The 23,901-nt window shown below is 35.9% G+C and overlaps 1 protein-coding gene across 3 annotated transcripts in view; it reads right to left on the minus strand.

The window, feature by feature from the left end:
- LOC140153037 (papilin-like) overlaps positions 1 to 23,901 on the minus strand; it is a 128,811-nt gene that overhangs the window by 64,600 nt on the left and 40,310 nt on the right. For 2 of the 3 annotated variants that reach the window (XM_072175633.1, XM_072175632.1), the window contains exons 4-5: positions 6,413 to 6,573; positions 5,522 to 5,536 (exon numbers count right to left, since the gene is read on the minus strand). In XM_072175633.1, the coding sequence (XP_072031734.1) occupies positions 5,522 to 5,536; positions 6,413 to 6,573 (176 nt within the window). The remainder of the gene's footprint in view (positions 1 to 5,521; positions 5,537 to 6,412; positions 6,574 to 23,901) is intronic. The other variant, XM_072175634.1, reaches the window with a different exon arrangement.

Consider the following 23,901-nt stretch of genomic DNA (forward strand, 5'->3'; position numbering starts at 1 on the left):
CACAGACCCTAGCTACACCACTGATTGTAATAATTCCAGATCTAGATTTTGCTTGCAAGGGTACAGATGCTTGGGTAGGTACAATATTCTAGTTCATCGTTTTTCAAATTTAAGCTCAATGTCCTTGTCAAACATTTAATAATCGACTGTTAGTAACTGGAATTCATTTTGACTAAGTAGGTGGAGATCTGGTCCAATGGCTACACCTTCCTTCCCACCTCAATCAATGCCCAACTAGCAGTCAATAAGAAATCATCCATGACCTACAACTTCTCACTGACCCATCTATGAACCACAATACACATCGACCTTGATAATGAGACCAACCAGAACCTTTACAATCAAATTTATGAATGAAATTGTTTGTAATAATGTACACATTGGCAAGAACAATAGTTTGTGTAATGGTGAAGAAAATTGAGCATGTCTGCAGTAACAAGCCTTTTTGATGATGGGCAGGGAGGTGGAAAATTTCTTTTCCTGTCAGTTTTTGAGTGGCGCTACAATGTATATCCTGTGCCATGTATATCGAAACACAGCAGTTGACAGGGAAACCCACATTTAAAGATGGTAAAAAATGTGCATATAAAAAGGAAAATAAGGCCAAGGAAAGTCGATTTTGTGTTTCCCGTCACCCGCCCTCACTTCATTTTCTGACCCTCACTTGAATTCATTATTGTGATTTTTCAAAAAAATACTGATAAAACTGGTTATATTTGCAAAAAAAATTATGAATATCCCTTATATGTCATATAATGAAAGGCAGAAAAATAATGAATAATGAAAAAGTTACCTCACTTGTTTTCAGAAATTATGTGACGGGAAACTCAAAATTGACTGTTAGGGGCCTAATAGTAATAAGGAATTTGTGCTAATTTTGCAACATAGAAATCTATACCGCAGAGTAAAATGATTTGCCGTCAAACTTTTGATTTTGTTAGTTTAGACCTAAATAATACAAAAGACACAAAACTGACTTATAATATAGAGCTGATAGTGACAATGGATCTTGAGGTACAGTAGCATTCAACTTTTCTTGATTTTATTGTTGAGGTGAAAAACCTCTACTAGCTAATCAATTAAGAGACCACCTCAAACACAAATTATCTCAAGCTCCCATTTTCAAACTCAAAACAATCACAATTTAACAAAGCATTTTTGTAATCAGCGAGACAGTAAATTGCCTTTTCTAAATAGTTTTAATGAGTCTCATATAATAAGATTTCCACAATACATATAGTAATTGTTACAAGCAGCAGGTCTAACCAATGATGTGGTTACATTACCAGGATTTCTATTTCATGGTCAGTAACCACTGGATTAAGATTCAATTATAGTTTGGACTGAAATGAAAAAAAAGATAGATGAAAACAATGACCCTTTGTTGCACTTTGTCTGGTCAAAGGAATTTGTGCTGCAAGCTTTCATAAGAAAACAAGTTCGGAAATAACAGATTAAGACAATTTAGATTTGTATTTTATGCACTGTGCACACTGCACAAGGAAAATGATGAGGCCCTTTTCCGCTTTTTTTTTTTTTCAAATGTAAGATTTTGAGCGATAAACTAAACCTTCTCGAGTACACGAAAGACTTGAAAGTGATCCTCATTTATTTGTAAAAGTTTTCCTAAAACATTCCATTTCAAATTCCTTAATTTTTTTGCAAAAATCTAAGTCTAAAAGAAAAGATTAAAAAAGGCCTTACATTGTTTTTTCAATATTGGTAAAAAAAAAGAAGGCAAGTAGCTGTCATTTCATTTCATGCACTCTCCTCCACATAAATTACGATTATGATTGTCTACAAGTCATCATTATCACTACTGCATACCCCCCCCTAACTGCTGAATTATTTTCTATTTGTAAACTGGAGTACAGGAAAGATGACTGCTCTTTGGAAATCATGGAAATAGTCAATGTCCTTAATACACATTGGAAGAAAAAGACTACTTGTAATCTAGTTCAACTACTACATCCTAATTTATTGATTTCCTTTGCTTGCTCGTAATTTGCTTTGATCTGCCGCCAGACACGTTATGTAGGCCTATATGATGATTGTAATCATACCTTGTTTAGCAATCACTGACCTACTTTTAAGTAAAAGGGGTTATTGGCTTCCAACATAATTCTGTGGGAAGGGGCCAAAAGGGAAGGGGGATCTAATCACAGACAAACTGAGTCTAGTGACAATGATCAAACAACTATTACATGTCCACTAGTTTTTAGAAGTTCAAAGGTTCTTTTTATCAATGTATTTGTTTATTTGTTTCAGTATGTATCCGAATTCCTTGGGAGATAAATCCACTCTCAAGGCCAAGGGTAACATCAGGTTTCAAAAAAAATCTTTTTTTTTTTAAAGAAAATAATGTCAGGCTAAAATTGATCAGTTCCCCTTGAATCACAATGTCCAAAACAACAAGCATGTTAGCGTGAAGAGAGGCATGTAACGCAAATACCAAGGCACACAGCTCCGAGTCGAGAAGAGGCACATATAAACGTTAACACTGAGGCCGGTCTATACCAGCTCTGCCCACAACCTCAGCATAGATCTATATAGTCGATTGCTTGTGGAAAGTGCAGAAGCTCTTTTATATTAGAGCTGGTCAAAGATGTGTCAAAAGGGCTGAAGTGATGAACAGGTCCTTAATCAGTTACAAGTGTTATAATCATGAACTTGACATGTTATGTAATTAACTTGTACAATTTTGATCAAGCAAGTGTTAAGTGATAGAGGTCATTGGCATCATAAGTAATTGCAACTTAAGTACAGTGTGTTTCTCATGGGGAGGGGGTGCAGTGTATTTGTCATGGGGATTGGGGAGGGGGAGTATAATCATAGGAAGTGACAGCAAAATGGATGACTAGACAGAAATAATTCATTTAAAAGGTTTAATTTACTAATAGCAAAGATATGGCCATCATACTAGAGCTGGATAGCTCAGATAGTAGGGTAATGGACTCACAATCCAGAGGTCACTGGTTCAAATTTGGTTGCACCCCTTCTTAAAAATTTTTAAAAAGATTTTAAAGAATTTTTTCATTTCGATTATGTGTCATGTCATTTTGTGAAATCCTACTCAAATGTGTCAACTTACACTTTTATGATACATGAATAAATAGAAATGTTCCTTCTCTAAATAATTATGCCCAAAATCAAATTAGGCTACAGAAAAGAAATCGTTTTTGGAAAATTGTATGATTGTACTAGTAGGATATGTATGTCTGTACTTTTAAGTCACTGTGCTGTGAAATTCTAATTAGGATGAAGCGTGACATATGGGGGGGGGGGACTTATATGGTATATAATGAAAGACAGAGATAAAAAGTCTAAATCGCGTCTGATGTCATCTGTCAATCAAATACCCTACGATCCTGGATTGGTTAATAGCGCGAAAAAGGTCAATTTACCTGGTGCGATCGGTGAAAAGGAATAGTAGAAAATGGTGAAAAATTACATACTTTTACAAGACAAAAAGCAACTTTTCTAGGCATTGTTGACATGGTGCCTTCGGGAGAGAAAGTTTCCTACTATAAAGACCCAACTTTTCAGATGGTTTGTATGTTTGAAGGTGCAAAATTAACAATTTTTTTTTTTATAAGGCGCCCGGTTTTACTGCCGTGTTCAGCAACTCATATCATCACGACAACAAACCATGCTCGAGTTTGATTGACAGATGACATCAGGCGCGACTTAGTCTTTTTATCTCTGTCTTTCATTATAGTTGCAATTCTTATGAAAACCTTGAATTTCCAAAAACAAGCCTTGCATATGTTTTAATTTTCAGTAAGATGTAATCATCTCCAGTGGGACAGGTTAACGGATGAGGTTGCAGATTGACAAATGCTCCAGTCAATTTTTTTTGTCGGTCAAATCCTCAGTGATGTCCTCCAATTACACATCTAGTCCATGGCACACAACTTGCTGCTTAACCATGTTAACACAAATTCATAGTATTCTTCTCCAACACCTATCAGCCTCAAGTGTCTTCCTTCCAGGATCTCTCCATATAGGCCCGTAGGACCTAAGCTTCCTCAGATCATACAGTATGCTCTGTATATTACATTTCCAAAGCCCCAAATTTATTACATATCATTAGTACAAGCAGGTCAGGTCTACAGCCAGGATATTTTGTGATATAAAGTGCCAATTTAGATAGAATTAATCTTTATCCAACAGTTCCACATGGGTCCATTGAAATAAGATCAAAGCCCAGTGGAGATCCATGTCCTTATGTTTGTAAAATCTGACCAATATGAAAATAGAGATTAATGAAAAATCATGCTTGAAAATTATATTTTTTGTCACTTTCTTCCAAATATTTTAAAATGATATTGTTTTCTTCCCAAGTTCCTCATTTCAGTGTTGATTTAGAAATACCAGTCCATTCGCCAGCGAAGTGTTACGTGTATCGCTATGCCAACTGGATCACGCTTTTGAGATCGCAACACAAAGTCTATGGCATGTACTACCAATTCCAAAAGATGTGTGATCCAGTAACCAAGGAGTTATGTAACCACTTCGCTGGCGAATTGGTAAATTGTAGATTGTCTGTCTCACATTTGGGAGATAATACCCTGGCTGCAGGTCTAAGCAAATATAGATACATTTTTATAATAATAATACTTGATCAGCGATAGTGGCTTTAATACGGTTTACTTAAATTTGGCAATAGAGCAGTCTTGAAGTATAAACACATCGCAGTTAGTGGTAGAATCAGGCTGGAGTATTGTGGGATATGTGGGTTGGCTGTTCTTTGCAATTAATAAACGCAAAATATAGAAACTTATGTATAATGCAATTGGCAAAGAAACTTATGTAATGCAATTGGCCATTTGTTTAGTGAATTTCAATTTCATTTTAGTAATGCATGATAATCAACCCTGCCCCGGCCATGAAGTAGTGTTACAAAGTGAAACTTCAGGGCTGCCACAGACGTATATAGACACCAACATTTTAGCCACCATTCTGTTCTTTACCTAAATTCAAGCAAATTCCTCTCAATTTAACTAAAGCCTAAAACAAAAATTGTTTGATTGGCGTAACATGAAAAAAAAGCTGAAAATCGTGAATTCTTCTTTTTTTTTTTAATTTTTAATCTTTTTTTTTAATCCAGTTTTTGCAAAAAAATAAGAAAAAAAGTCTAGGTCGGGCCTATTTTTAGGGGCGGTCGGGTTACACCAATCAAACAATTTTTTAGGCCTAATTTGAGCTTGAAGCAATTTTTTGCATCCTTTTTTATTTTAGTTCAGCATTATTTTTGTAAAAGCATGTTTGACATGTTTGAAAATTAATCTTGAATTCATAAAATCTAATTGAAAATGTTTCTAAAGCTTTTTTATAAATCATCCATGGCAACCCCGATTTATGGATCATCTTGGAGGCTTTTGAATATAATAATATAATAAATATAATAGCTATTTGGCTACAAAGATGTAGGAATGATAGAGGCTGAAATAGTATGAAAGTATGTAGATTGAAAACAAGTGTCTTGTGATGGGTTTATACACAGAGTGATATGACTTACCTTGGCCATCAATTGCTTTAGGTTTGAATAAAAGTAAAAGACAAAGTTTAAATTATACTCTGTTTAGAGTTTTTGCTAATAGAGTAGAAGAGACTTTGCTGAAAATAGACTCGGTTATACAAGCATTGTGCAACAAGTATTAATGGATTTAACAAATTAATATGAACACACAGGCACCGAAAGACATATTCTTCTTCTATCCATATGTCTCACACACTGACACACACACCCCCTGCATACATTTACTGCATTTTATAATACACCCCTCCCCCATCCCTTGCCCACCTGCATAATACACCCAACACCCATGCATTCACCCCAACACACACACCCCTACGTAAAATCACCTTTGAACGCTGACACTGTTTAGGACTATGGAAATGGAGACATTAATACTTTCTGACTTTCACCAGTTAAACCAGGACATGTACAGAAATCATACATACCATATTCATTCCATTAACCATCCATCCCTATAAGCACCCAACAGTGACTTTACAACAAGCAAACTGTGATTTTAGTTTATTAACTGCCCATGCAAATCTGAATCATGGTCTGAAACATACACACTGATGATGATGGATGAATATTTTGGGCCTTTTTTATGTATTGTAGGCCTAAACAATGTAAAACATAAGCACCCACCCAAAATGACTTTGCTAAGCACCCTGGGTGGTTATTGGAACGAATACGGTAATTTGTTTATAACTTTAACCTATCAACCTGGGACTTATTTTTTTTTATTATCATAGATAGGGAACGCACTCTTGTGAATGCATTTTTAGGTTTAGAATGTGGGGATGGTCCCCTGATCATACAAATGTCCCCGTTCAAAAGTGATTGCAAACGAAATGCACGCATACACTTAAACAAATATTTGATGGTTTTTACCTCCAAGATATGGCACCCATTGGTAGTATTTTCCTTCATAAGGCACTGAATTGAAATGGGCACACTGTTCAGATCTGAAATCCAATGACCCTTCTGGACACTCCTGGATGTTACATGACTCATACCGTTTGGACTTGCCAACACATTCGGTACCATCGACACTGCAAGGCAAAAGAGAATAATCAAATAGCATGGTTAGTGTATGTATTACCAGAATGAGTAGGGTCTTCTTACGGAGACATGCAACTCTCTAGTATGTCGAAGGTTCCCTACTCCGAAGGATCCTTAGTCCGAACACGTAATTTACCATTCGCTAGTCCGAATTCTGGAAATGGTTCGCTAGTCTGAATATCGGGTTCTCTAGTCCGAGTGTTCACTAGTCCGAAAAATAAAGGTTCTCTAGTCCAAATATAGAATAAAGCTTGCTAACCCTGACCTTACACCCTAACCCTAACCCTTATTCTATATTCGGACTAGAGAACCTTCGGATTAGCAAACTTAATTTGGTTTTCGGGCTACATTGTAGCAACCCTTCGGACTAGAGAACCATCAGACTAGGGACCCTTCGGACTAGAGAGAAGTCACCTTCTTACTACCATTAGCTTCTTCAGTGACATCACCACCACAGGATCTTGTGGTACAAAATGGTCAGGTACGTGCCCACGGGTGCATGGCTTGAGCTGGGTTTATACCAAAAAATGTGAAAAATCAGCATGTTTGGGGCACATTTCAGCCCACTTGGGTTGAAAGGTTTCTAGGCATGACATCTGGTGACCCCTTGCAGTTGTGGAGTCATGCCCATTAGATTTGCAATACATGAAGAGTCCAGATGCAAAATCCAATATACACCATTTTATAAGGCCACCATCATCCGCCCTATAGCTTTAAATATACACTAGTAGGAGAGTTAGGAAACTGTGACTTGGAACAGGCAGGTACCTTGAAGCACATCTTCACAAAACTGCCATTGTGCAAGAAAGCATCAATCATGACCACAGGAGAAGAAATACAAATGTCACCAGACATGTATCTAAGATGTGAAAGATGCGCTAATGAAAAGTGCACTTGTGCAAAATTTGTGTAAATTGTGGACCAAAGGGACCGTTCACAAACACTTGTAAGGGAGGGGGGCCTGATGCAAAAAAAAAATTTCATTGTGAAAATTTTTCAGGGCCCCCCTTTACAGACCTCAAAATTTTCAGCCCCCCCTTTTGACATGAAAATTATGGGTCAACCCCATAGAAAAGCATATAAACTCAATTTTCCCAGGAAAATTTTTTCAGGCCCCCCCCCCTTAGAAGGGTCAAAAATTTTCAGGGCCCCCTTTTTGCATCAGGCCCCCCTAACAAGTGTTTGTGAACGGTCCTTAAAACACCCCCATAAAAACAGACCTTTGTTGGACTTTTTGAATGCTGTATCACCGAAAAGTAGAACTTTTGTCAATTTTCTCCCACTTTTGGACCTTGTTATTTGAAAATAGCAAAAAGGTCTGAATGTCACATAAAAACATGCAAACCTGTTTTTGACATTTTTTGTGTATGTCTTCATAATTATACAAGGACCATTTTCTCTATGTTTTCACAGACAAGCATTAAGCATAGAACTGGTTCTTGAATCCTCCAGGACAAACTTGAACTTGTCTTCAACTTGTTACAGCATTTTGACATATTTTGTTGGTCCTGTGATCATATTTTCCACACCACTATCCATCAGCAATGTTTTTAGGCACCCTCCCAAGAGATTACGAACATAACTTGTTTTCCTCACTTTCATACATGTTGTGAAGTATCACTTTGTACAAATATAATCGTTACTAGAGGCAAATGGTGGTCATAGACCACAAACCTAGCTGGGGCATGTTGGTGTTGTGGAGGTATCTGACCCCTGCAAAATGTTCCAAAAATGTTCCCCTGTGATGAGGTTTGTTGTCACCGAGATTTGAGTCCTGTACTCCTCACAGATGTCCAGAAAATGCAATTCTAAGATTTGACCCAGATGACCTTTGACCAGACACCTGCAAGATGTTCCATAATTCACCCCTGGTCATGAGTTGTCACCGAGTTTGAGCCCTGTACCTCTTACAGATGTCCAGATAACGCAATTCTAAGATTTGGCCCCAGAATGATGTCTTTTGAGCTGACCCGTGCAAAATGTTCCAATATGTTCCCCAGGTCATGAGGTTGTCACCGAGATTGAGCCCGTGCCCCTCACAGATGTCCAGATATTGAAATTGAAGGTTTGACCCCAGCTGACCTTTGACCTGTCCCCTGCAAAATGTTCCAACATGTTCCCTGGTCATGAGGTTGTCGCCGAGATTGAGCCCGTGCCCTTACAGATGTCCAGATATTGAAATTGAAGATTTGACCCCAGCTGACCTTTGACCTGATCCATGCAAAATATCCCACAATGTTACCCTGCTCATCAAGTTCATCCTCACTGAGTTTGAGCTCCGCACCCCCTACATATTGCCAGAAAATGCAGCAATTCTAAGATTTGACATGACCCTGCAAAATGTCCCCCTGGTTGTGAGGTTTGTTGTCACTGAGTTTGAGCCCCATAAATACCCCTTAGGGGGCTATTATTTTCTTTGGAAGGAGGATCCCAAATATACAGGGGGTCATACATTTTCGGAAAGAAAAATACGGGGGGCATAATACTTTTGATGACCAAAATGTGGGAGTCACAAGATGACCACAGATAGTGTGTTTATTTTATTCAAAACTAGCGGGAGCTAGTAGAGTAAACAGGAGCAGTTAGTAAGCGGTTCAAGATGTTGAAGCGGTGATGATAAACATCCCAGCAAACACAAAAACGTTTTAAAAACGTTTTAAATAAGTTATATTTTGGCTTTTGGTTTAGGTAAAAACGTTTTAATAACATTAAAATGTCGGGTTATATAAAGGTCATGATAACGTTTTAAAAGCGCTTTTTGTATGAAAAACACACTACAACAATATTTTAAAATGTTTTCAAAAAATGTTATTGTAAACTATTTTTGCAAACATTTTTGCCAAATATTGTGTCAATACTAAAATAACATTATGTTAAAATATTTGAACCCAGGAAACACAAAAATGTTCTTCAAATGTTTTTTTCAAAACCTTTCAATAACATTTAAATGTCGGGTTATATAAAGGTCATGAAAATGTTTTTAAAACGTTTTTGAAAATATTTTGGGCAAACATTTTTCGCAAAATATTTTTTCAACTCCAAAATAACATTCTGTTTAGAATGTTTGTATCAAGTTTTCAAGAATGTTTTTGGAATGTTATTAAAATGTTTTTATACCCTTTATATAACCCGACATTTAAATGTTTTTGTAAAACATTTTTGTTTGCTGAACAGTAGAATATCATAAAATGTTTTTAAGGTTATGAAAGCGTTTTATAACCTTAATATACCCTTTATATAACCCGACATTTAAGCGTTTTCTGACAACCTTTTTGCGAATGATGTCGAAAACATTTTGTGTTTGCTGGGATTGTGTCTTGGACTAAAACATGAATAGGAATTATTATTATTACCCAGGTATAATTCTGGTTTACCCTGTGCACCCTGTGTTTTAGGGTTTGGTTAGGGGGATGTCATTTTCTTCGTCGGGTGGGGGGGGGTCGGTGACCGGAGTAAAAATTTTTTATGACCCTCCTATTGCGGGCACAATCTTTTTTAGACCCCCCCCCTATGTTGGGTCGAAAATTTTTATGTAAAGGTCATGATAACGTTTTAAAACGTTTTGTATGAAAACACACTACAACAATATTTTTAAATGTTTTCAAAAAATGTTATTGTAAACTATTTTTGCAAACATTTTTGCCAAATATTGTGTCAATACTAAAATAACATTATGTTTTTTATTTGAACCCAAAAAACAAAAAATGTTCTTCAAATGTTTTTTTTCAAAACCTTTCAATAACATTTAAATGTCGGGTTATATAAAGGTCATGAAAATGTTTTTAAAAGCGTTTTTGAAAATATTTTGGGCAAACATTTTTCGCAAAATATTTTTTCAACCCCAAAATAACATTCTGTTTAGAATGTTTGTATCAAGTTTTCAAGAATGTTTTTGGAATGTTATTAAAATGTTTTTATACCCTTTATATAACCCGACATTTAAATGTTTTTTGTAAAACATTTTGTTTGCTGAACAGTAGAATATCATAAAATGTTTTTTAAGGTTATGAAAACGTTTTATAACCTTAATATACCCTTTATATAACCCGACATTTAAACGTTTTCTGACAACCTTTTATAACCTTTTTTGCGAATGATGTCGAAAACATTTTGTGTTTGGTGGGATTGTGTCTTGGACTAAAACATGAATAGGAATTATTATTATTACCCAGGTATGATTCTGGTTTACCCTGTGCACCCTGTGTTTTAGGGTTTGGTTAGGGGATGTCATTTTCTTCGTCGGGGGGGGGGGTCGGTGACGGAGTAAAAATTTTTATGACCCTCCTATTGTGGCACAATCTTTTTTAGACCCCCCTATGTTGGGTCGAAAATTTTATGACCCCCCACCCACTTCCACCTACACAGACTCAAGACAAATTATTCATTGCGGAACAAAGGCGAGGAGCGCATCAAAACTTTAGAGCAAAGAAAGTGTGTGGAGTGCGTTAAAATTTAATTGTGTGTGTAAGGAAAGGCGCTATATGCATAAAATATCTGCATTATATAATGAAAGATTGTGTGCAAGAATACATGCACAGCGCTTGTGAAAAGTTTGAGTCACCAGCCCTTAATAATTCTATACCCCTATTTTGGGTGTTGAAAAATTATAACCCCTATAATTGGTCTAAAATTCTATGACCCCCACTCCCCAGTATATTCATGACCCCCCTTCCAAAGAAAATGACAGCCCCTTATAATTTAAATTTAAATTAGGGTTAGGATTAGGGTTAGGTTTATAAACGGTGAGGATTAGGGTTAGGGTTATAATTGGGGTTGCTTAGGGTTAGGGTTATACTTGTGCTTGAGGGTCTACCAGAATTATTCCAATACCCATGAATAGTCCTGTAACTATCACTATAGAATTAAATTAATTAAACTATGATCAGTCTTACCTTGTTAGTACTAGCTAGTATTTCTCATTCAAGATCACCATGATTACAGAAAACAGCAAATGGGTGATAACCATGATAACAATAAAATGTACTGGTACCATTAACTCACAGATTATAAACATTTATCCACAGATTATAGAAGGCATTTTATCATACCACGATGCACTAACCAATTCATCTAACACTGAAACCTTTTAGAAATGCAGTTTTAACTTGTTGTAGGGCATAAGGTTGTGCAATAAAATTATTTACAATATTACTTGTATACCATGACCAATTGACCCTAAAAACAGCTCAAATGTTACAGTCCATGACATATATACTACATCAAATGTAATGTGGCACCACAATAGTGCTGCGCAAGACGCACAGATATAATACCCAGTGGTATCATGAAGGGTACCTGCACTTCTTTTACAGTTACCAATTACTAGACTTTTAAAGGCTTTTATACTATTTTCCCCAACTTCATAAACAAACAAAAAGGTAGGGAAAACAAATGAATTCATATCCGCATTCATGTAGGTCTATTCCATTTGCAAGCTATTTTTGTGTTGCGCATAATCTTAAACCATGTTTAATTTCCCTGTAAAATACAAGAACACCAATGCAAGATGTTTTTAATCAAACAAAATAAGATACATAGGCTACTCTAAGATATAAGTATAAAACAAAAAACCCTAACATCAGAAGACAAGAAAATCCCCAACAATCATTTACTTAAGCAAAACATAGAGCCTGTAAACAAATGCTAGCTAGAGTTTGATATTAACTGCCATGATAATGGCACTGAAAGAATTAAAGTTCCTACTGCAAAGGAAACACATCTGATAGTTTCATATACCGGTACTAACATTGGAATTACTAATCAAGCCAAAAACACATTCATTACAAAGAAAGAGGCCAGAGAACACTTTCATTAATACAAAGAAAGAGGTCGGACATATAACCATACAGAAATAAATGCTAAACATTTTAAAGCCTGGCTCATTAATCCCCTGTTTCCAAACATACCACCAAAGTCTGTAAAATACGGGTGCAAAATCAAAATCAAAAGATAAACCAGAGCCTAATACTAGTACTTTTAATAGTAAACATAATATTAAACCCATAAATTTATACTACAATTACTGTTAAGGAGTGCCTTTAACACACCTGCATGGTTCATATCAAAAATCAAATTTCTATTAAAAAACCTATATAAATATGCCATTACTGCTTATTTCCACTGCATTGACATTCAACCTTAAAGAAAACCTTTGGCTTTGCAATCACCTAAAGTTATTCACTTTGTTCATGTGCCCATATGCCATTATTTCAACTATTGCTTCCTACACAAACTACTGTCACTATTATCCAAGTTTTCTGCAACAACCTTTCAATTCCAACTAACTACATCCAAAATCATATTAGCCATCAATCCTCCCACACATACATTCCCTGGGCTTGCAGAAACAACAGGTCATTAATTACCTTTTCAACTAATTAAGTGCCTTAGGTTAAATAACAAATTACAGTAACAAACTAACAAACACATTCATTCCTTTAGAAAAACAATGATTCAAAAAGACCAAACCATATCTTCACTAGTCAAATAATTCTTACATAGCATCAAGTCAGGGTTTCATACTCAAAGGGTAACAAAGAACAAAACATGTGCATTTTCACTTTGTTGCCAGCGGAAGAAAACGGGAAGATTACAGTGGTTTGTTGCCAGCGGAAGAACCCGAACGATTACAATACCTAGCTGGGGGGTGTAAACCCCCCAGCTAGGTAATAATAGAAATACCTGCACTGACTGGTTACATGCTATTCAATAATTTGATTTATCTTCAATGAGCCATGGATACATGTAGCTTGTTGACTTTTAATATGTTATTTTAACGTAATAAGAAGCTTTAAGATTCAATATTCGAGGAACATACAACACCCAGAAAATACTTCGCTCTGCCAGTTTTTGACAATATAACTTATTATTTTGAGATAATAAATAAATATCTCTTTGTTATGATGACTGTACAGTGTACACCTGTAGAATGAAAACTATAGCAATTCAATCAGTTGATAATGATAGATCGTTAGTATCAAATTGACAGTGTGATCAGTCAATTTGCTCCCATCCACAATGCTTACTTGTTAGCTATCTATCACCACCTGGGTTATATCTTTTGAATTGAATTCAAAGGAATTAAGAGTTTGACCAAGTTTATAGCTCAAACTTGAATTGCAATTTCCTTGATCATTAATGCAATCCTGAATAGACCCACCTACATACACACAATATAGGTGCCAAGAGAGATGACTGTTTTCCTTCTTATTATAAGAATCAGATTAATACATAATTTGAATCACAGAGTGTTGAAACATAACTTGGAATTGACATCCAGACAGAATCTTAACCATATCTTTGATCCAATGGTTTGGCTTGGATACAATTAGAGACGTAATTCTGCCCTAAACACACTTATCAGTAGACTTAATTTAACTATTTTAAGTCAATATTTGTGATACAATAATAATTATTGAAGTGTCCTTTTGTGTACACATTCCTTGGCTAAATTCATATCAAGATATACCTACCCTAATTATTGCATCGGGTCTTTGACCAAGCCACCACACTGACCAGTTATGCATTCTAAAATGTCCCTCTCCCAAAGAACTTTCATACTACGGTAATTAGTAAGTGTTCACTCAAAGCACTGCCGCTCAATTGCATACATTTAATATAGACTTTATCTTTACTTGTGCATACCAGTTCGAATGATATGCTGTAGCTGGTCAAGAGCTCCGGAGTCCGGGGATCACGCACCAAATCATTTATTGAACTCCATTCATCAAAATACTACTGTTTGTTTGTTTGTTTGTTTGTTTATTTCTTCTTTATACTAGGTCCATATTCAGGGAAAATTTAAGTATTCCCCTGTTCTTCCATATGGCCCTGTTTCAAATCCCATTTCAAATACTCATTCATACCCAGAACTCTCATCCCGGGGGGGTCACTCCCATTGTGGCCTGTACACCATCCGCGATAATCAACTTTTGAAAAGCACCCTAAACAAGGATTTAACCTTTGGCTAAAACAATACCCTAAACAGGGATTTTATTCCTTGCATCAAATTTCATACCCTAAATTTCATTTCCGCGTATTAGCAATATCGCAATTTTGCTACCCTTTTCCCCAATATTTCATGTTTTTGACACCCTAAACGCGTTCTGCGCGATCGTGCTTACCCACGAAAAACTACCCTTTTACGCGTTTTCATTATCGCGGATGGTGTACAGGCCACAATGGGAGTGACCCCCGGGACTCTCATAGATTGGAATAACTTGTTTCAACATATCATCAACATAGAAAAGCATTTAAACAGCAACAAAAGAACCAATTCCAGTAACAAGCATCAAAGCATTGTGCACACGACTCGCATTTCTCCACCTGAAGTTTTGAGCCCGCAAGTCAAAGAAGAAGACTCCTTATACATGCACAGAGGCTCCGTAAGACTTAAAAATATGGATGGTCGGAGTTTACTAGTAGTCTGACTATGGTCGCCTGCTGTCACATGCTACTCGTACCATGGTCTGACTATATTCCGACCATCTTTACATGGTAAAAACATGAACGTCTGACCGGGGTCCGAGTCTTGGGTTTTATAGATATTTTCTAGACTCTTGTCTCTGTCAGCTTTTGTCTCTCTGTCGGCCCTGTGCACCTTCATCCAGCCATACACACAATCCATGCTTGTGATTTGATCATCACAATCTAAGCAAGGGTGCTCATCAAATTCTACAGTTTCTCTTGAATCATTTTGGGTAGTAATATACTTCATTTCAAATTAAAATCATTGGCTTCACACCAACAGCCATGTTTATCACTCTAAGATCAAAATTGTTACTGATAGATATGAAATATGGAAACATGTGAACAAAAATATGAATCACATCAGAGACCTTAAAATATTCGGACAGATCCCGGGGGACAGTTCGGAATTGATCAGGGCATAGACCATCAGGGTGACTGTTCTCTCTTTTGAGGAAGATGTGTGGTATCACATTACCATAAACAACCTTTTAATAATATCCAACAAAACAAATCAACTCTCAGTGGACAAGGAGCAATTAACTAGAACATCTCTTTTCAGAGCCACAGTAGGAACACTTGAATTAGTTTAAAGCACTTAGTCTTTAACATGGTATTTTAGTACAGCAGTGGGTATTCCAATCATGCAAAAAGTAGAAATTTGAGAAAAATTGAAGGTGTCGTTGGTGTTGCAAATCACACATTTATGGCTCTAATATTCAGCATCTGGTACAATGGAAGAGAACTGAGCTGATTCACACATTTGCATTAAACAGTAGATCTGAAGCTGCTGCCTGAAAATCATAGCAGGTTATGCATATTATTACCTATAACAACAGTACTTTGTTACACCTGAATCAGGCTTCTGTACCAAAAACTATTAATTCTTCTTTCCCAGACACCGCAATTTGTCAAGCACCCACCCTAATTGTTTTGGCATTTGACATTGGAGTCTATTAGTGATCCATTATTTCATCATACACCCACCATCTTCATATCATAAACCAAGTCAGATTACTCCTACAGTTTCCCTGTACAAAGGCATTGGCTATTAATAGGCCTATGTATTTTATCATTATTGAGTGGGTATATATCTACTTCTACGGGTGGATCCACTAATAAGAGAAAATGTGGCATATGCCCCCCCCCCAACCCCAAAAAAACACACCAAATAAACCAAAACAACAATATTTAAAATGTCCTTAAACATGTGAAATAAAGCTAAAATGAAGAAAAATCATGTCAAATCAGCACAAATTCAACCAATTCAAGCGTCAGTGTCCTAAATGACAATTCAGGATCCACCCTTGTCTCCATCTCAAAAATTTTATCAGACAGTTTCTTCTTAGCTTTGATATGAAATAGCCTAAATAATTTAATATTAACCTTGGTTTTGCAATTTTAAACTACTTAATGGGCAAGAAATTAAAAGAATATATATACAAGTTGGCCTTTTAGAAGTAATTAACATTATCATGATTATGTGGGGTCTTAAAATGTTCTCTCGAATGGTATAATTAAGGACACCATACCATTACCAGTGTCTTTTGGTGGTACAAGTATTATACAGTACACATTAAAAAAGAACATGATTTATGACAATTGATCCACCATAAAAACCCAAAATATTTTAATGATTTTTACTAAATATTTTAATGGATTACGTTAATGGTCTTTTGGAGCCTAGAGTCTTCTGAGGTGAATCCAAAAATGAATCCAAAATGAACACTTTTCTTTTCAAGATCTTTATAGAAGTAATAGGCCTAGGTCTACATTACTCTTGAATGACCTATGCGTATGCGACCTTCGGACAGCAAATATAACTGGGCTTTAACTATATATTTATTTGATTGTGTTTGTATAAATTCAAGTGAGCAAAGATTATATTTATTTAAAGTTTATCATGTTTATGGAAGCATAATATTACCTGTGTAGGCCTATTTGCTCACTAAACATTTGACAATAGTTTTTTTGTACATGGATATTGTACACATGTATATGCTATAAACCACATATGGTATATAATAGGGCCCTACATTTATACGGTATAATCAGCTTGGGTGGGCGAAGAAACCATGATAACCAAATGATAACTAAGATTTATATATGAAAATTATTCCATAAAACATTTGATCAGCAACTTACAAGGTTCATTCATGATTAGGTTTATGACATATCCTTCTGATCTACATATAATGTGCAATAAAAGTATATACATGAATGGTGCAGATTTATCAAATAGGGGTTATTTAAAGTTTATTTACAATATATGATCCCTATTTATCTTACTATAATGAATTAACTACTGGTATTAATAGTTTAAGGAAGTTAACATGAACTCCCTGAAGTAGTGATATCTGCCTTTGTGACCACATAATGTGAAGATCAATTCAGTTTTTAAAGCTGTAAGTTTTATAGTGCTAGGGTTAGCAACTTTTAAGGTCACATTTTAATATGTTATCATGGTTTATCCTAGTTTTTGCTGAACCATAGTGTATGTTACATGTACTTGCTTACTTACTAACTTACTTACTGACTAACCTTTTGGTCTGATTTTCATTAATGTATATACAATCTTTTAATAGTACTTGTGGTACTTTAACTTAGTTGGTAAAACTTCGTCCCGACTTACCACCTCAACCTCAACATTATTGATAAATCTTGTGAGAATTGAAGTGCCTAGAATGGGGATTCTTTGCGACTCTGGACTATCAAAGTAGGGGAGTATCGGGGGAATCCAATTGCTACAGCGTATAAATTCACATTATTAGGTTCAAATCCTTAATGCAAAATACTGCTACTTCTTTCATCCACATCCTCCCTTTTCTTCCACTGGGAGGTTCTACTGCACTGGTTTTGGTAAATTTTATAAAAAGTAACACACAATTTTACCAAAGCATTGTTTTCATGGTATAGGCCTATGATTCATGCTCTCCTAAGACTTAAAATGATATCTTACTTTGACTTTGGAAAGGCTCAAAGCAAAACATTTGATTGAAAGCAAAAATTGTGGTAACATATTCTTCACTTTTTCATTCATGCATATACATGTACCACTGAGTATTTTTGTCTACCACCCAAAAGGTACCAAACTTGAACTTTGTATTTCATCAGATCTAATAGTATTATTAGGTTATGTCAATATGATCATTTAAAGAGTGATGTCAGGCAAACTCTGCATGATCTACCTATCATGTCTGGGGAGGTTCCAAAGGTCCTTAGGGGAATAGGTCTCATAGTTTTCAAAACCATGTGTTAGGTTCTACTATTAAAGAACCTACAATCATGGCAATGTTTTATACGTGACATCCTGATGCAAACTTCGCTGCACCATAGTGTGTTTGAGAACCACAGACATACCACTTTGGCTGACTAGTATATTGTATCTTACACTTACTGGAGCTACCTATTCCCTAGAATTTTATCAGAATTTATTGTAAAGAATTTTAATCTTAATCTATAAATTGTTGTACACAATTTCACACAATGACAAACTCTGGGACAAACTATCAATTCAGATGGGTCATATAATGCATGGATCCTAGAGACGTACAGATATGGAGTCTGTAACTTGTAGTACTAGACTAACTATTTTATGTAGAAATGTAATATTAAGTGAACCTGAAGAGTTTGACAAATAATTTTACATTTCAGTCTTGGAAACTGTGGAAATCAGAAGGTTAAAGGGTCAAACTCCAATTACATTAAAAATGTACAAAAATTAAATTACCTTCAAAATGTCAGTCCTGTATTTGACAAAAAAACATTGTTTCATGAGAAAAATGTTCAAATTATCAATTAAAACTGAGAAAATTGTGAATAGGCTGAAATAAAAACATGACCCACTGTATGTGCACACCAACTGAAGTCAGTTAACCTCTCATATGGCTACCATCTGTTGCTGTGCATTCATTTGAGACCACAGAAAGCACAATTAACACCCTTTTACCTAAATTAGTTGCAATCAATTTCAGCCAAGTTATATTATAATTAATTTGGTTAAAACAAGCCACACACCTCTACATTTTGAAGTTTTTAGGACAAGTAAGATGGCAAGGCCATATTTTTTTCAGTTTTTGCCGATTAACTAAAAAACCGCAGTGTACTTCTTAATATTAATACATTGATATGATAGGAAATGAATCAAGGAAGCCAATAATCACATATATATTTCCATAGTTCTTGTGGTTCTTGAGTTAAGGCCAATAATATATGAAAACAAAAGTTTTGGTTATCCATCCCCCTCCTGAGAAAAATCATGTACATATAATGTGGTGGTAATTAAACCCCTTGTGTAAAGCCTTGGGATTTCTTTACACAAAACACATACAATTCCTCTTGCGTGTCAGCTTTATTATCTTAATATTTGAGTGCAAACAGCACTAGTTCATGCTCCCTTCTGACTCGCATTAAAATAAGTTTGTACATAATTATAAATAGATCAGCAATGCATTTCATACTTGTTTTTTTTTATTTCTTCCACTTTTTGGGCAAATTTTATTTGTTCCTCCCTCCATGTTTTTTCTTTCCTGCTTCAATTCAAAACAAAATACATGTATGATAAAAAAACCCCTAAAGCCTCAGGTTTGTGTAGGCCAAGTCTTGGTACAAAATAGGATATTGGGATGGGATAAGTAGGTTTTATATAAATTATATTTTGGTAAAATTTGGGCAAACTATCCATTCCATTTCACTCTACAATCTATTATTAAAGTGCCTTTTAAAACCACCACTTTGAACTTGCAAGACAAACACTTTGAACTAATACAAGACCAAGACTAGGACATATCACCATGGTATCACTGTTGACAGGAGCAAGGGGTCTACCAACTTCACTGATGATTGATTTCCTTACCACTTGATAAGCTTGTGTTTGACAGCAATTTACACCATCAAAACTTCTCCTTCCATTCAAATATTTGCATGTCCAAATATTTGACAAGGAGGACTACGTTGAAGTTCACAGTCCCAGTCTATCCTCTGATGCACTTGGCATATCCTATACTTGACTAGAAAAATAAGACTGAAAGCTTTATCAGGTAATGTTACTCTCAGTTTCCATAAGTACATTATGAACATCATTTTTGACCTGAATCAATGTCATTATATTATCATTTTCGTCTACATTCTGAAAGTTGTCTGAATGTTTTAAACAGGTTCAGTTATGGGGTAGGATAGCCAAAATAGCGACATTTGATTAATTCGAAATGATTAAATCAGTCATTTGTCTCAGACAACTGATGATATCATCACCTTACTGCTGTAAGAATTTGGCCTCTGGATTCAAATGACAACTTTTACATGCAAACACAATCTTACAAAATATTGCAAATTGTTCCCTTATCCAACTCGATAAATTCCTTCTCCAACAGATGATACCAATGGTAATCTTATAGCATATTTTATCTCCTCTATTTCATACCAATCACAATTTTGTGATTTACTCACGTAGTACCTGTTGCAACACCCTCGCTGAATTTTATGTCGTAAGAGTCCTTTTCTGTAGCAGAAAATGTATGGTTAAATGGTTTATGGTCACTCCTTCACTACCTATAGTCTCATCAAAGTACATGTATATTAATACTGTAAAGAAGTACCAACATCTAAATATGATCTATTTATTGGCCACTAATTTGTACACACCCTTGTAAAATGAGGAACTCGCCATTAATTTAGTGGCTTATTTGAGCTATATATTTCTCCTTCCCCCAGTCCCTCCCCTTCCTAGAACTGACTGTTTAGATGTTAATTAAAAGCCTTTATAGTCTGTGTGTAGTGTTATTAGTGTATGGTGTATCGAGAATGAAGGAAGAACTGTCCATGCAAAGAATTGCAAGCTCGAGGGATCTTACTGACCCCCTACCATACAGTGTCTTCCCTTCAGGTGAACAGCTGCTGTTGTCACAAGGATCTTATCACCACGGCAACCCAAACATCGCCTAAAGTCTGGCTGCCTTTCCCTTTCCCTGTCCATGTCATCTAAATAGGCATGATTGGTGTTGATGGGGTCAGTCATTGCTAAGGTCTAGGATGATCCTGCAGATTCATTAGTTGCCTAATATGTGGAGCACAATTAGAAGCAATTGACCTGGATGATGAAATTTAATTTAGTCTCCCAATTTATTTAGATAACTAAGAACACTTATAATTATTAAGGACTTATAAAATATTCAGATTTACCGGTAGTATATTTTTTTCAAGTTGCAATGCCTCTTTGGAACCAATATGATTTCCCATAACACATAATGGATAATATAAAATAACTAGGCCCTACACATTTTAACCCACATAGAAAATTGTAAGGTAAATTGTAAACAAACATCCACATATTGAAGAGGCTGAAAATGGAAGTCAAAATGACAATTCCACAATGGTGATGATCAATCATAAACTCCCACCTTGTCCTACAATTATCATAATTTCACAGTAAAATCATTGCAGACCCACTTAAAAAAAGGCTATTCAATACAAAATTGGGTAGGAGTATTTTGAGCTCCCAACAAACACAACTTGTGAAACCATTCAAGCTCATTCAGTCAGTGGCAGGTTGGTGGTGTGGTTGGACCTCTTATGGTTGACTTGTTGCCCTTGTTGATGTCCATGCTCAATCAAGCTGACATTAAATGGGATTTACCCTGGCGATGACTCACTGACTGACAATGCCATCAAAGAGGTATATTTGTGTATATTCTCAAAGAGGTAGTTTAGGTGAGCCGTTTCAATAAACAAAAACAAACCACATACAAACACAAATAACCCCACAGTACCCAAACTGATGAAAGTTTAATGAAAGTTCAAATTTACAGCAGTCAGGACCTGGTCCTCTTTTTGGAAGAGAGTTAAACTGTTGTGCACACACAGCAGCAGGCCCATAACCAGGATCTTTTTGGGGTGGGGTGGGGGATGATTTTGAAAAGGTGGACTGGGGTGGATTTTGAACATGTGTACTTTTTTTGTGAAAATGTTGACCTTTTTTTGACCAAAAAGGCCCAAAAACCTCTAGTTTTTCACTTGCTTTTTAAGCTTGCAAATGTGGTTTTGGGGGTCAATGAAGGGGACTTTTTTGCCATTTGGTGATTTGGGGGCCTGTGGTTACGGGCCTCAACAGCAGTGTCAATCCCACGGGATGGATTTTTGGCAGAGGGATATCCCCTGGATTGAGCTCATGTACACAGATGACAAATGTTTTGGCATTGCTTTCAGAAAGCTAAGTTAAATCACATTTGGCATCTTCAATTTTGTTACCACTTTGGCCCCTAGCTAAACATCCTACATCTATCCCAGGCTACATATAGGCCTACATAGCAGACACGAAGTACACCCACTCCCATTAAATTAGTCATGTTCAAACCATCAATATGATGAAGCAACACAATCTCAAAACAACACCGTTACAATTCATCTTCTTTTGTGCCTACAAACACCTACAATTTCAATATTTATAGATTAGATTGTGATGTAAGCAATTGTTGCTTTGTTTCACATTTCCTGTTTTTGTAAAAATATGTCTTAATTTAACCATAAGTTGATTTGTGATTCAGCCTACGCCACAAATGGGTATTATGCTCAACACCTGCGAATGTTAATCTTATCTGTAAATTTGAAAGATAGGCCACAGAGTATGAGGAATAACAAACTGACGACCACAAAGTTTGTGGGTGTTTTTCGGGCCATTTAATATTGATCCTGCTTAAATATGTAAAAGATTTGAACACTCCTTGTCTTTACATTAATTACATCTTAGACAGTGGAAAAGAATTTCCATTGATTATGAATACGTCATGAACCACTAAATAGACCCTTGATACGGCCCAATTGAAACGGAATTATTTGTGATGTGATCAAGAGGAAAAAGTCTGATGTGGTTTGAGCTGGTTTCGCTGCTCTATCCTACTAAGGTCTTTAACCAGGGAAGTGTAATAGACCTTCCTGCTGTAACTAAGGACGACTATATGAAAGGCTGCATATTAAACCTGTATTGTTATCTTGTGGATGTATTGTTCCGAGCCATATAAATGTTCAAAAACTTCCCCAACACCATCAATACCAAAATAAACATCTATTGTTTTGGCCAATATTGGTCAAAAACATCTTCAAGTTGAAATAAAATTATTGTTTAAGTTGGCATTTGTGGGTACCATTCAAAAAAAGCTACCACATCCTGAAAATACTTGTTGGCAATTATACACAGTAGCTTCGGATGATTTTCAACTTATGGGAGGACTGACAAAACCAAATTTGTTGATGACCTATTCTGGTGGCTGTACTTGAGGGAAGTCCCTCCAAGCAGTCAGAAAATTTGGCAAAAAATAGGTCAAAAACAGCCAGTTTCTGGTATATAATCACAGTTTTTTATTTCACCTGGAATGATTGTGTGACTGAAGGGTATTCGAGCCCCAGCACCCAAAATTATTGGGATGGGGTGGGACTGAGCCTCTGCTAAACCACCTGGTGTAGAAGTCTATGATGATACATGTAGGAATGAGCTTGTGAGTTGTGAAGGAAACAATACCTGGCATTTCAACCCATTCATTCAAATTTATTGGGCCATGTTATTATTAACTAAACACATGTATATCTCTTTATTTAGTTTCTCAAGTAAATATGATTCTAGAGCATACACGTTCAACAGCGATTAATCACAACTTGCCACCTACCTGTTTTCGTTAAATACAGTTTTCACATCAATGGTGCCCGCACTATCAATGGGATGTGAAGTTTATCCATGGTTTGTCATTTACCATTGACACCTCATTAATTTGTCTTACAACCTAATAATTTTATACATTTACAGAATACTAGTTGGCCTTATGTATCAAACAAATTTTGTGCTCAGATGCCTCCACAAATTG

This window comes from Amphiura filiformis, chromosome 5 (assembly GCF_039555335.1).
Source record: "Amphiura filiformis chromosome 5, Afil_fr2py, whole genome shotgun sequence".
Classification (NCBI taxonomy): Eukaryota; Metazoa; Echinodermata; class Ophiuroidea; order Amphilepidida; family Amphiuridae; genus Amphiura; species Amphiura filiformis.